The sequence below is a fragment of the Passer domesticus genome, chromosome 2 (assembly GCF_036417665.1).
Source record: "Passer domesticus isolate bPasDom1 chromosome 2, bPasDom1.hap1, whole genome shotgun sequence".
Lineage (NCBI taxonomy): Eukaryota > Metazoa > Chordata > Aves > Passeriformes > Passeridae > Passer > Passer domesticus.
In genome coordinates, this window is record NC_087475.1 from 88,169,167 (window position 1) to 88,180,548 (window position 11,382).

An 11,382-nucleotide genomic window follows, 5' to 3' on the forward strand; every position below is an offset into this window, starting at 1 on the left:
CGGTGTCGCCCTGAGGGGCAGCGGGCGGGCCCTGCCGCCGCCCCGCCCCGCGCTCCCGCCATGCCGGGCGCGGCAGCCATGCGCTCCGTTAGCTACGTGCAGTGCGTGGCGCTGGACTTCGCGGGCAGCCTCTTCCCGCACGCCATCTGCCTGGGGGACGCCGACAACGACACGGTCCGAGCGCGGAGACCGGCGTGGGGCGGGCGGGACCGGCTGGGAGCCCGCGGGGCCGCCTCGGGGACGGGGCTGGGGGGAGCACCGAGCGGCTGGTGCGGCCCCAGGGCGGTGCCGGGAGGGGCTGGCGGGGATTCCAGCCTGGACACACACACGGGGCTTGTCGGGCGCCTGGTCAGAACCCCCCTGGAGTTCCCCTGCAAAGGGAACGTTTGCTGGGCTGCAGTGGATCAGGGTTTCCCTCGCTGTTACACGTGCCCTGGGTGGTGCACAGCCAGAGGGGAGCTTGACTTCTGCTTAATAGACACTCGCCTGTCACTGATGGGTGGGGATGTGGTGGCGCTCTGCTGGGCACAGCAGATCACAAACAGGGTAGAGCCGCGTCTCGGTGTCTCTTGATCTGTGTGATGGATGGATGTGCATTGGGAGTGTTGCTGTTAGCCCCTGAAATGGTTGGTTTGGATTTGTCTGTAACTAGGAAGAGGTTAGCTTAGCCAGCTATATGTCAGCTGTTTCTCCTCAACAGTCAAGGTGTTTTACAGCCTTATCCTGGAAAATGTCATGGTTAGCAATCCAGTAGATGATTAAAGAGATTTCCCCATAAAAAGTTGTTCTCTAGGGTAAGGTGTGCAGGGGGTTATGAAATGCACACCGTTTAAATACACAGAAGCATGATGCAGGAGATGGATAATGGGAGTAGGCTCATCAATATGGGTGGTCGGTGATTTTTAGAAATCTTCTTTAAAGAAATAGTCACCATTCTGAAATCCCTTTACCCCCTCAACAGTGAGATTGGACATCCTGTGTAAATCTGTTGTGTTCTTGCACTCTCTTCCTGGATGGTTGTATTTTTGCCATTGCCATCATCTTCCTTGGGTGATTCAAGTCAATCTAGATTGAAGGATGGAAGATGGAGTAATGATGACAGTTTTAACATCCAAGCAGGATGTTAAAACAGTCAGTGACGCAGCTCTGAAACAGTGAGTGGAGAAGCAGTGGATAATAGAATGTTGTTCTAAGGAGCCGTTCCCCATCTCTTTTATCTGCAAGAATAAAATTAGGGCTTTTATACTTTCTCAGACCTTCCATTTTGATTCAAGATTGTCTCTTTAACTCACTTAGTTTTGCTGCTTCTTCCTACAGAGTGATTTTTAGAGATGAATTCTGAAATTTTTACTGTTAATGTAATTGTGGATTTCTCCCTACTAACCCAATTTTCTTGTACAGCTGAATGAACTCGTGGTGGGAGACACCAATGGAAAGCTCTATGTTTACAAGAATGATGATAGCAAGCCCTGGGCTGTGCGATCTTGCCAAGGAATGGTCAGTTCTTGACAAATTTTCTAAATGGTTGGGCCTTTTGGTGTATGTGCAGCCAGCTATCCTTGTCCTTTGCCTGGGAATACATAGGCTGGAGAGGAATGGCAGACAGAACTGATTCTGATGTCATTCATGTAATTATTCAAGACTCCACTTTTGCCTACAGCCCCTTGGGCTGGAAGTGATGACCGGACTAATGGACAAAGATGGAAGCTGGGCTTCTGTCTCACCTGCACCCTGCTCTGTGCACTGTGGAGTTTGCCCCAGGCTTTGGCCAGTTGTGTTTCTGTCCCTTGACTCTGCTGTTCTTGTCCTTCCAAAGGCTGTTAGGAGTTCAGGAGATTCTTTATGGGAGAGGAGCGGGTAGGGAAGAGGTGTATCCCAGGGTGCTAGGTTGGGTGCCTTTTCTCATGGATGGCCTTGTTTTCTTTTGCAGCTCACGTGCGTCCGTGTGGGAGATGTGTGCAATAAAGGAAAGGTGAGAGGAGCCAAACTCTTCCCAGCTCTGTCTATAGGGCATGTGGGAGGTGTTCAGGAGATTAGGGTCATGCCATGTGCTGAATGTGACAGAGGAAGACAGATTGCAGGTGCTGTCTCTCCTGGGTCTGCCTTTGCTGTTTTCAAACTGTTCCTCTATATATAACTGGTATTTTTCTGTGAGCCTTACATGGGTTTTAGAGAGCAAGGAAATCCATCCTATCTTCAAAGAGCAGTTTTGATTTCCATGTGCCCTTGTGAGAGCACCACAAGGCTTTGGTGGTTTGAGGGTTGCTCCTTTTGCTCAGTGGCTTTTGCCTTTCTTGGGCTCATGTCTGCTGTGGGCCATGGTCTTTCTGCCACTTGGCTGTGTGCATTAAGGTCATCTAAACAAGACTGAGACATGGAATAGTCTGGACTCCCAAGCAAATTCCACTGGGTCTACTATGACTCCTTTTGTTGGATTGCTGTTTCTGGGGGTTCAGCCAGCACCAATGAGTCCAAAGGTCCCAGTTCAGGCACCCTGCCCGAAATACTGTAGCTGTTTTCTCTAGTGGGGAGCAGAGCTGACATGGGCATTGAGAAAGCCGCATGTTGTTTGAGGATTGCACACATACCCACTTGATACTGTAGTATGACAAAGATGAACAAGAAGTTTGGACCCTGCCAGTAGCAGAGAAGTTGGTGTGCTGACCAAAAACCTCCTGTTCTGTAGCAGTCATTGATCTTGATTGATCTACCTTTGTGTCTTCCTTTGCCCTCTGTGGGGCAGCTTCTGCAGTTTCTAAAAGAGGAGGAGGAATTACAAGGTTTTTGTTTTCCCTCACAGAATTTCGTGGTGGCGGTGAGCGCAGAAGGCTGGTTTCATCTGTTTGACCTGACTTCTCTGAATTCAAAACACCCAGATGCTTCAGGCCACCATGAGTTGGCAGAAGAGCAGAAGCCAGTGTTCAAGCAGCATATTCCTGCCAACACCAAGGTCATGCTCATCAATGACATTGGTGAGCCACAGAGCTGGTGTGGCAATGCAGGATGAAGGGGTTTTTGTGTGAGGCAGTGGGGAGAGAAGGTTGGCGGGGCATGCAGAAGGAAATTACTGTCTTGCTGGAACTGACACTCCAACAAACCACAGCAAAGTCATGGAAAGGAGAAACAAGAACTTCAGAATTTTTCTGAAGTGCAAGCATTCATTACATGGTTGTGGTCCTCAGAGATGCTAACTATGGAAACCAGCAGAGTGGTTTCTTCATTTTTGGGTTCTTAGGGCTTGAGAGAGTCCAGCCGTCTTTTGCTCTTCCCCGCAGATGGAGATGGGAAGTGTGAGTTAGTTGTGGGCTACACTGACAGGGTGGTCCGTGCCTTCCGCTGGGAGGACTCGTCAGAGAATCCAGACCATGTCTCTGGGCAGTTGATCCTGTTGAAGAAATGGCTTCTAGAAGGTCAGGTAAGGAAAAAGGATGTTCAGAGCAGTACTTGTCATGCAGTCTTCAAGAGGTGGCTTTTTCAAGAGAAGAAGCACAGAATCTCAGTCCTATGAACAAAACAATTGTCATGTCGATGGCTTGAGATTTGCCCTTAGATTTTTCTGTTCAGCTGGTAGTTGGTTTGAGAAGCAGTTTATTTTGCCTGATGGAAGAGCATTAGTGGGAAGTACTGGTGGTGTTTTAAAGTGGCTTTTGGTAAGGAACCAATCTTTTACTGAGCTTGGGTGTTTTGCTTCCATCTGAATTTGTTCAGCTGCTGCTCAGATCTATCAGATTTGCCACATTCAAATTTAGTTGCAGGGAGCACTGTAAACCTTTTGGAGTTCTTGACTCTATCTGTGTTTTTCCTCTGCTGCTGTAGGTGGACAGCCTGTCTGTGAACCCAGGCCCTGATGGCTCACCAGAGCTGATGGTGTCACAGCCAGGCTGTGGGTATGCCATCCTGCTGTGCACCTGGGACACGGAGCAGCGGGACGCAGCCGCGGGAAGGGACGGAGCTGCCCTGAGCAGGTGAGGGTGTTTCTGCAGGGGTGCATGAGCACATGCCACTGCGGATGCCTGTTACAGGGGGTGTCACCACATCAGTGTTGTGAAGCAGGGGGTGCTGTAGCTGTCCTTGCTTCAGTGACCTGCTGTGCTGATGGCACCTCATCAGTTGAGCCCGCCTACACCCAAGCTTCTGTGAGCACTCTTCATGTCTCTGTCACAAAGATGAATACTGCTGCTTTCCTTGTATCCCACTCTCTTCTTGAACTGGGCAAGGAGAGTGGCAAAACCACCTCCCTGAGGGTTTCTCACTACTGGGAGCTAAGGTAGGGAAGTGAGTGACTAGATTTCCATAGAAAGGTCATCAGATTGCAGGGTAACAGCTGAGAGACTGGCCCAAACCAAATACACCTGAAGCTCAGGATAAAACTGGGTTCCTTCTCTTGTTTTCTTAATGAGATCCCTGGCAGCCAGTGCTGTAAATCACAACCACAGCAATCAAGATGAGCAGTGAGGTGCTTGTTACTGTCTTGATGCTGGAAGGACCCTGGTGGGGAGTTTGGGTGCTTCTGTAGTGTTCTGTGAGACTTCAAGGCAGACACAAAAAACTGCAGCAGGAGGGAACCTAGGCAAGTCTCCTTGATGTATTAGAGAACTCAGTGGAATAGTACCCTGTTAGCCAGAAGCCAGGCCCAGATGTAGTCTCTCACCAACCTGTTCAGTCTGGGCAGATACTTTGTGAAAGAAAAGCAGCCAAGCTTTTGTAACAGTAATGACAAAAACTGTCCTTTTTTTCCTTCATTGGAATACAGGCCTTACTGATTTTTCTTTATTTGAGCTCTTTTTTTTTTTTTTAATGCATGAAATCATTCTGGGTTTCTGTTTTTAAAAATCAGTATATTTCTTTAATACCTGGGATGGCATGCATTTTCTTCCTTTACTGTTAAAGGGCTCAACCTCTTCACAAACTCTGTCACTGTCTGGATTTGTAGAGCGTTGGAATACACCGCTCCTGGAATTCCTCTGAGACAGTCCCAGGTGTGGTTCCCTAACTTTTCCCTGTTGTCTTTCTCTTTTTCTCAGTGAGGCCCCTGTTCGAGATGTGATTCTACACCAGACGTCTGGGCGGATTCACAATAAGAATGTCTCCACTCATCTGATTGGTAGCATTGCCCGAGGTGAGAGATCAGCAGCCTGGGGTCTCCAGCCCAGCAGTTGCCCCTGCTGTTTTTTCAGCAGTAAATGAAATCAGATTTCCTGTGGTAGAAAAAAACCTGTGAGAGGCTGCTGCAAGAACACAGGGACCTCAGCTTCTCTTAGCCAGCTCCCAAAGACCGTTGGATATTTGCATGTGAGCTTTTTATAGCCTTTGTCCTTTCCTAGGTAGCCCTTATCCTTCACTCAGCACAAGAGATTTTCTGCAGCCTCTGCTGACCTGCATTTAGTCAGTTTGAATGGCTGCCATGCCATGCTCCTACAGATGTCCTTGCTTCTGCATGGCTGCAGCTTATGACTCCTTCTTATTTCCTAGATGCATCTTTTCCTTCCCACAGCCTCATCTTTGTTCTTGCTTTTCAGCATTTGAATCTCAGTTTCTGATGGCTCTGTGCTCCTCCTCCTTCTCTGCGGCCCCAACCTCTCCATAGCTGCTTGCATATTTCATCTGTATCATTGTCCTCTGTCTTTTTCCACTCTGTTGTGTTCAGGTCTTGTATCTAAAATCTGCACAGCTGCCAGCTTCTCTCAGTCCTGACACACTGTTTCTGTGTCCAGACTTTTCTTGCATGCTGCCACTGCTTCCTCCTGTAACTCCTTGTGCTCTGACCTATGCCTGGTGTACCTGCTGAACCCTCCTTTGGTACCTGTGGAGAATAAACCTTCACTCCTCCTTGGAGTGTGTGGGCATAATAGAAGGCAGAAAACTCTCAGCAGAGATCACTTTCTCTTGTATTGCTCTGCCCAAGTATTACTTCCTGCAGTGCTGTCTGAGAATAATGCAGCCTGTCCAGTGTAATCAGAGGTTGTGGACAAGAGCAATGCACTGAACCCCACCCTCTTCCCTTTCCTCAGAGGACCTTTCTTGCCCAGTTCCTAAGCTTGTCATGTTCTCAGCATCTCTGATGTTGCTATGAGCAATATGGTCAACAGAGCATGAAATCAATTATTTCACTGCATATGAAGCCTTGCATCTATTGAGAGATGTCTGTGAAAAATGAAGGCACACAGAATAAGGGATGAAGAGCAGGCTGTAAAAAAGCCCACTGATGCTGGACCATCAATGAAGGAACAGCTGAAGACTGCCATGCTGACCAGTTTCCAAGGGGGACACAGCAGATCTCTTGGATCAGAGCCTGTCTGGGTGCTTATCATTAGGGGCGGTTAAGCACCCAACCAGGTGGCTTTGCTTTAGGCTGATCTGCAGAAATGGGGTTTGCAGTGCAGGGGGCTGTAGCTTGGAGCTGTCTATGGGCACTGGAGATATGCTTGTGTTGTTAACCACCTCTGGGGAAACTGCCTGCTTGCTTTCAGCTCTGCTGGCTTGCCCTGCCTGCCAGGTTTCCTGGGTTCCTCCTCAGGGAGCCAGTGCCTCTCCTGTGTTGTCACTGAAAGGGTTAAATGGAGCTTTAGTTGAATACAGCTCCAGTCCTCTCTCTGAGAATGTCATATTTTTAAAACTTGACCTTGCATGTCTGTTTTTAGTAGCTAGGTAGAGAGTTTACTGAAGGGCGGAAACAGCCTGGTGGTCAGGGAACTTTCCTCTTCAGATATAATTAGTGACATTTGTCACTGCTGTCCTGCACACAACTGGGCAAGGAAGGGAGGCAGCATGGATCAGCCTGGTTTGGATTTTTTTTTTGTTTTCAGGAGGGGGAGGGGACAATGTTTACAAAATGGCATCAATGCCAGTAATTTTCTTTTGCACTTACAGGCTCCAGTGAGAATAGTGGCTCAGGTCTCTTTGCCCTCTGTACTCTGGATGGTAAGTCCTGCCAGTGTCCTGGAAGAAGGCCTGTGGGGCAGCCAAGGCCTGTCACTAATTCAAAGCAGGGATCCAGGGGCTCAGTGATCCAGGGGCTGCTTTTGGTTTATTAAAAGAAGAGGAAGCAGGGCTTCAGAAACCCTTCAAGGGTCAGGCAAGAGAATTTAATTCCAAGATTCCTTCTGATGTCATATTTTATATGACGACACAGAGGGCACTGTGAGGATGGATGCTTGTTTATGTTCCACTCTGTCATGGCCAGTGCCCTCTGCCTAGTACTGCCGCAGTATATCTGGATAATGGGAGCCTAGTAGGTGGGGTCAAGTGTCCAGTATGGATTTAGCAGCCAAGTCCATGCCTGTGCTATTAGCAGCTAATTCTCAGCAACCTTGAGTGTTGAAGGAGTAGGGCCTAGCATTACCAGACATCTTACTCTCTTTTATTATTTTCAAAACAGTTGTTTATTTCTTTCTTCAGGAACATTGAAACTGATGGAGGGAGCAGACAAGCTACTCTGGTCTGTTCAGGTTGACCACCAGCTCTTTGCTCTGGAAAAGCTGGATGTTACAGTGAGTATCTGAGTAAGGCTGGGAGAGATGAAGACAAAAACAGCACAGCTTTGTGTAAATGAACTTAGGAAGGGCAGAAGGAGTATGACTCAGTTGGAAAAGGCTGGAATTATCTCAGGATGACACAGAGTGTTCTGGCTGTAGCAGTACATTCTGCACTCAGGTCAGTCTGCCCAGCTGTAAGAGGTTGAACTGTGTCTGCCTGTTAGACCCTGCATCCATTTATCCATTTGTAAACTTTTTTCCCCCAGCTGTTCTTCAGTCTTACTGCAAAGCTGAATGGTTTTGCTCACTGCTAATACCCTGATTGTCTAAAAGCTCTTACACTATGTAAGGATTGCCATATAGAAGAGAGATGAGCTCCAAGTGCAAAATACCTGGATGAGATGTCTAGAAGTGGCATCTAGACATTAGTGTGTATCTATGAACCAGCAAGAAAGATTCTTGGCTGTCCCTGGGAGTAGGTGACACCTGTGTAAAATGCAGTCCTCTGGCTCCTGCAGGGCAATGGGCACGAGGAGGTGGTTGCCTGTGCGTGGGACGGTCAGACGTACATCATCGACCACAATCGGACTGTGGCCAGATTCCAAGCAGATGAGAATGTCAGTGCCTTCTGTGCAGGTGGGAAGCCTAACTGCAAAGCTAGCTCTCACAGCATTTTCCCCTCAGAGCTACTACTCCCATCTAGGAGACCCAGAATCCGTTGTTTGCCTGCAGTGGGGGATAATTTCCATGTGTGCATATTGCAGAAGGCCCAGCTAGTCTTTCCTCTGGTGGCGTCTGGGAAAAGTAACGGTGAGAGAAAGTGATGCTGAGGCTTATCTGTGGTGTCTTGGGGTTTTTTCCATGTCCTTTTTGGAAGTACTACAGAGGCCTCTTGTCCTCCACACTGCTTTTTTAATTTGCAGACTTGTTAGCTGTTCTTCAGTGGTGATAAGGAGTCCATGGAAGCAGCCTGTTTTGGCTCTGCTCAGTCCCTTCTTTCAGACCTGCAAGAAGCAGCTTGCAAATCCCCAAGCTTCATGTGGTTCAGAGACAGCTTCTTGGATTGTCTCAAAGGGACTTTGTATACCCAGGCCGATATCTCTGCCCAGGTGTTTGCTGTTTTCTGGTAACAGCTTTGGTACCTCATCATGAAATGTCAATTACTTGCTTTCTCTTTCCTTTTGGAAGTAGTCAGATCTCTACACTTCTCCTTTCTGCAGGCCTCTATGCATGCAAAGAAGGGAGCAACAGTCCCTGCCTTGTTTATGTCAGCTTCAGCCAGAAGATCTACATCTACTGGGATGTGCAGCTGGAGAGAATGGAGTCCACCAACCTATTGAAAATCCTGGATGGTGACCCAGAGTTTGAAAGTCTCCTGCAGCAGCTGGATATAGGTGAGTGCAGAAAGCATGGAGGACGTACAGAAAGCAAGAGGATGAGGTGGCAGATGACATGCTGGAAACCAGAGTATTTCTTGAGGAAGAGCCTTTCACACTGCCTGGTGAGAATGCCTAACAACCGGTTTTCTCTCTTTTCCTTAGACAAAAACGATGTTGATGCTGTCAGAAACCTGATTCACAGAACACTCTATTTTCCTGAGAAATACCATCTCAGCAGCCCCTCACAGGATCCTGCTGGAACAGATTTTTCTGCCCACTGCAGTGGCATCCAGGATCCCTTACAACAAGAAGGCTGACATCTTTAATGCCAACACAAGCTCATCTGCAGCTGGAATTAAGCATCTGATGAATATGACTGTTCTTTCCCTATCTTGTGAAAACTTCCAAACAGGAAAGGGTCTACAGGCTGTGAAGGGATGTTCTTGGCTGTAGGCTTGCCTGTATGTAGTGGGTTGGTTTGCCTTTAGATGAGGCAGCTACAAGAACAGAAAGGGCCAAGGATCGTGCATACAGGCCTTCTGTTGCCAGTTTCCATATTCCTCACTAACTAAAGTGCTCCACTGGCCATTGGGAAGGAGCAATGAGGTCACAGATGGAGACAGCAGCTGAACCAAGTCTCCATTTTGACCTGTACTTAGAAGTACTTCAGTGAATACTTCTGAGTTGTTAGCAGGATCACAGTGCAGGAAGTGGGGATGGAGGAACTGGGTTGGGGTGCAGGCATGGGCCTTCTCTCCCACTTAGGTGTATTTAAAGTAGAGTCATGCATTGTTTGTCTTCGCTTTGCTGCTGCTCTTCTGCCAAGCAGTTTCTCGCGGTTCTGAATAGCTGGATACATACACAACTTGCACTGTTAAGGTGTGGAGAGAGAGCAGATACAGCAAACCCAGCTCTAGTCAAGAGTCATTGCCTGTCTCCATCTTCTTGGGCAAGGTGATTCCAGAGAAGGCTGTGACTTAACAAAACAGCTGTGAAGTGGTCAGTAAGACCAGTCTGACTTAATTGTGGATCTGTGGTGCTATGAGAGCTTGGCCATCCCACAAAAAGCAGTGGAAATGCCACTCTTGCCTCTTGCTGTGGAGAGTGTTATGCTTTGAGTCCTGCACAACTGGAAGAGGTGGGCTGGAAGTGATGTCACACTGGCTGGCACGAGGAGTCTGCTAAAAGGGAGCTCATTTGCAAAAGCCCTGGCATGAACCTTTCCACATGCTGTTGTTACTGTGCTTTTCCCTCTCTTAGCTTGTTTTTTGCCTAATTCAGCTTGTTAGGAAAGGGGCAGCAGCCTACCTGCTGGCTTGCATCCATCTTATGTGATGTGTTATTGGACATAGGTGATGGATGGAGCTGTCCCTTCGCCCTTACAGCAGCCTGAGTCACAGCAAATACAATTCAGTGATCTGGAGCAAGTGGCAGCATTTAAAGATCCTGTAGGCAGTTGAAAACCTGCTGTGCTTTACTCTGCAAAATATCCAAGGGCAGCCCTAGCTGGGAGAAAATGCTTTGTATAGAGAAAAGGAGTGTCTTGCCCTTAGGTGAAAGTGACCATTGTTGAAGCAGCCCTTTGTGGTAGAAGGGCAGGATCTTACATAATAAACCTTAGCTGTTCTTTGCAGTTTCCCTCTGTAGATTTATATAAGCTTTACAGAGGACAGTGCTGTCCTCTGCATTTAGTAGCAGTGGAAGCTGGAGCATGGAGCAGTGAAATGGTGTGACCTGCTCTGTACCTGCTAGCTTGCTTCTTAGTCCTCTGTATCTTCTGACTCTCTAACTGCAATAGAAGTTTCTCTCCATTTTAATGGCCTTGCTGAGAAGCATTTTTAAATGTTCCCCTGTCGTACTTAGTGCTTGTGTAAAACTGGACCCTTCGGGTAGGACCTTTTGAGTAATAATAAAGCTAATAATAATAGAGCAGCAAGACTGGAGTCTGTGAGCTGTGGAGAGCTGATACCACAGGGGCCATCTACTTGTGGGCTGAAGCAAGGAGTTTGTCTTGAAGCTTGTCAGACCTAGTCTGTAACCTGAACAAATTGTCAGCTCTTGTGACACTGAGATGTGCAGCCACCCATCCCAACGGGAATCATCACCATTGCTTCTGGCAAATAGGGCCTGGCAGGGAAACAGGATGGCCTACACTCGTAACAGAACAACTAAGTGCTGTCTGTCCATGCCAAATATAAACCTTTATTAGCAACACCAAATATAAATCTTTATTAGCAGCACAAGCGCAAGGGGTGTACAAATGGGTGCATATAGCTGGAACTATTTTATGCAAAACAAACTGCTGTACAGGTTGAATGATTTCCAAGAAAGGAAGGTTAAACTGATCCACTGTTGGACTATTAATTGTTGAGAAAGATATGGGATACAGTTGCTGAGGAAGAGATGACATTTTTCTAGGAACCATCTTTAAAAGAAAATGGGGCAAAAGCCTTGCAAATATTGTGCATCCCAACCCTCTTTTGCTGGCCTGAGGATAAAATTGCTGTGCAAGCCCAGGCAATGCACAC

The 11,382-nt window shown here is 47.7% G+C and overlaps 1 protein-coding gene and 1 long non-coding RNA gene across 2 annotated transcripts; one reads left to right on the forward strand and one right to left on the reverse strand.

Moving 5' to 3' along the window:
• Positions 1-17: 17 nt before the first annotated feature.
• ITFG2 (integrin alpha FG-GAP repeat containing 2) lies at positions 18-10,790 on the forward strand. Its single transcript, XM_064409881.1, has 12 exons — positions 18-174; positions 1,402-1,497; positions 1,931-1,972; positions 2,801-2,972; positions 3,276-3,415; positions 3,817-3,965; positions 5,025-5,119; positions 6,871-6,921; positions 7,399-7,490; positions 7,994-8,111; positions 8,696-8,869; positions 9,017-10,790. The coding sequence occupies exons 1-12, from the start codon at positions 61-63 to the stop codon at positions 9,169-9,171; spliced, it is 1,398 nt and encodes a 465-aa protein (XP_064265951.1). The 5' UTR covers positions 18-60; the 3' UTR covers positions 9,172-10,790.
• LOC135294524 (uncharacterized) lies at positions 4,743-7,146 on the reverse strand. The gene is made up of 2 exons (XR_010356602.1): positions 6,869-7,146; positions 4,743-5,198 (listed from the first exon to the last, which is right to left on the reverse strand). It is a non-coding gene; the product is annotated as an uncharacterized LOC135294524 (long non-coding RNA).
• Positions 10,791-11,382: the final 592 nt, after the last annotated feature.

Coding starts and splice junctions, on each gene's coding strand:
- ITFG2 (XM_064409881.1), top strand. CDS start 61: ATGCCGGGCGCGGCAGCCATGCGCTCCGTTAGCTACGTGCAGTGCGTG. Junction 6,922..7,398: donor TGCCCTCTGTACTCTGGATG/GTAAGTCCTGCC, acceptor TTCTTTCTTCAG/GAACATTGAAACTGATGGAG. Junction 8,870..9,016: donor CCTGCAGCAGCTGGATATAG/GTGAGTGCAGAA, acceptor TCTTTTCCTTAG/ACAAAAACGATGTTGATGCT.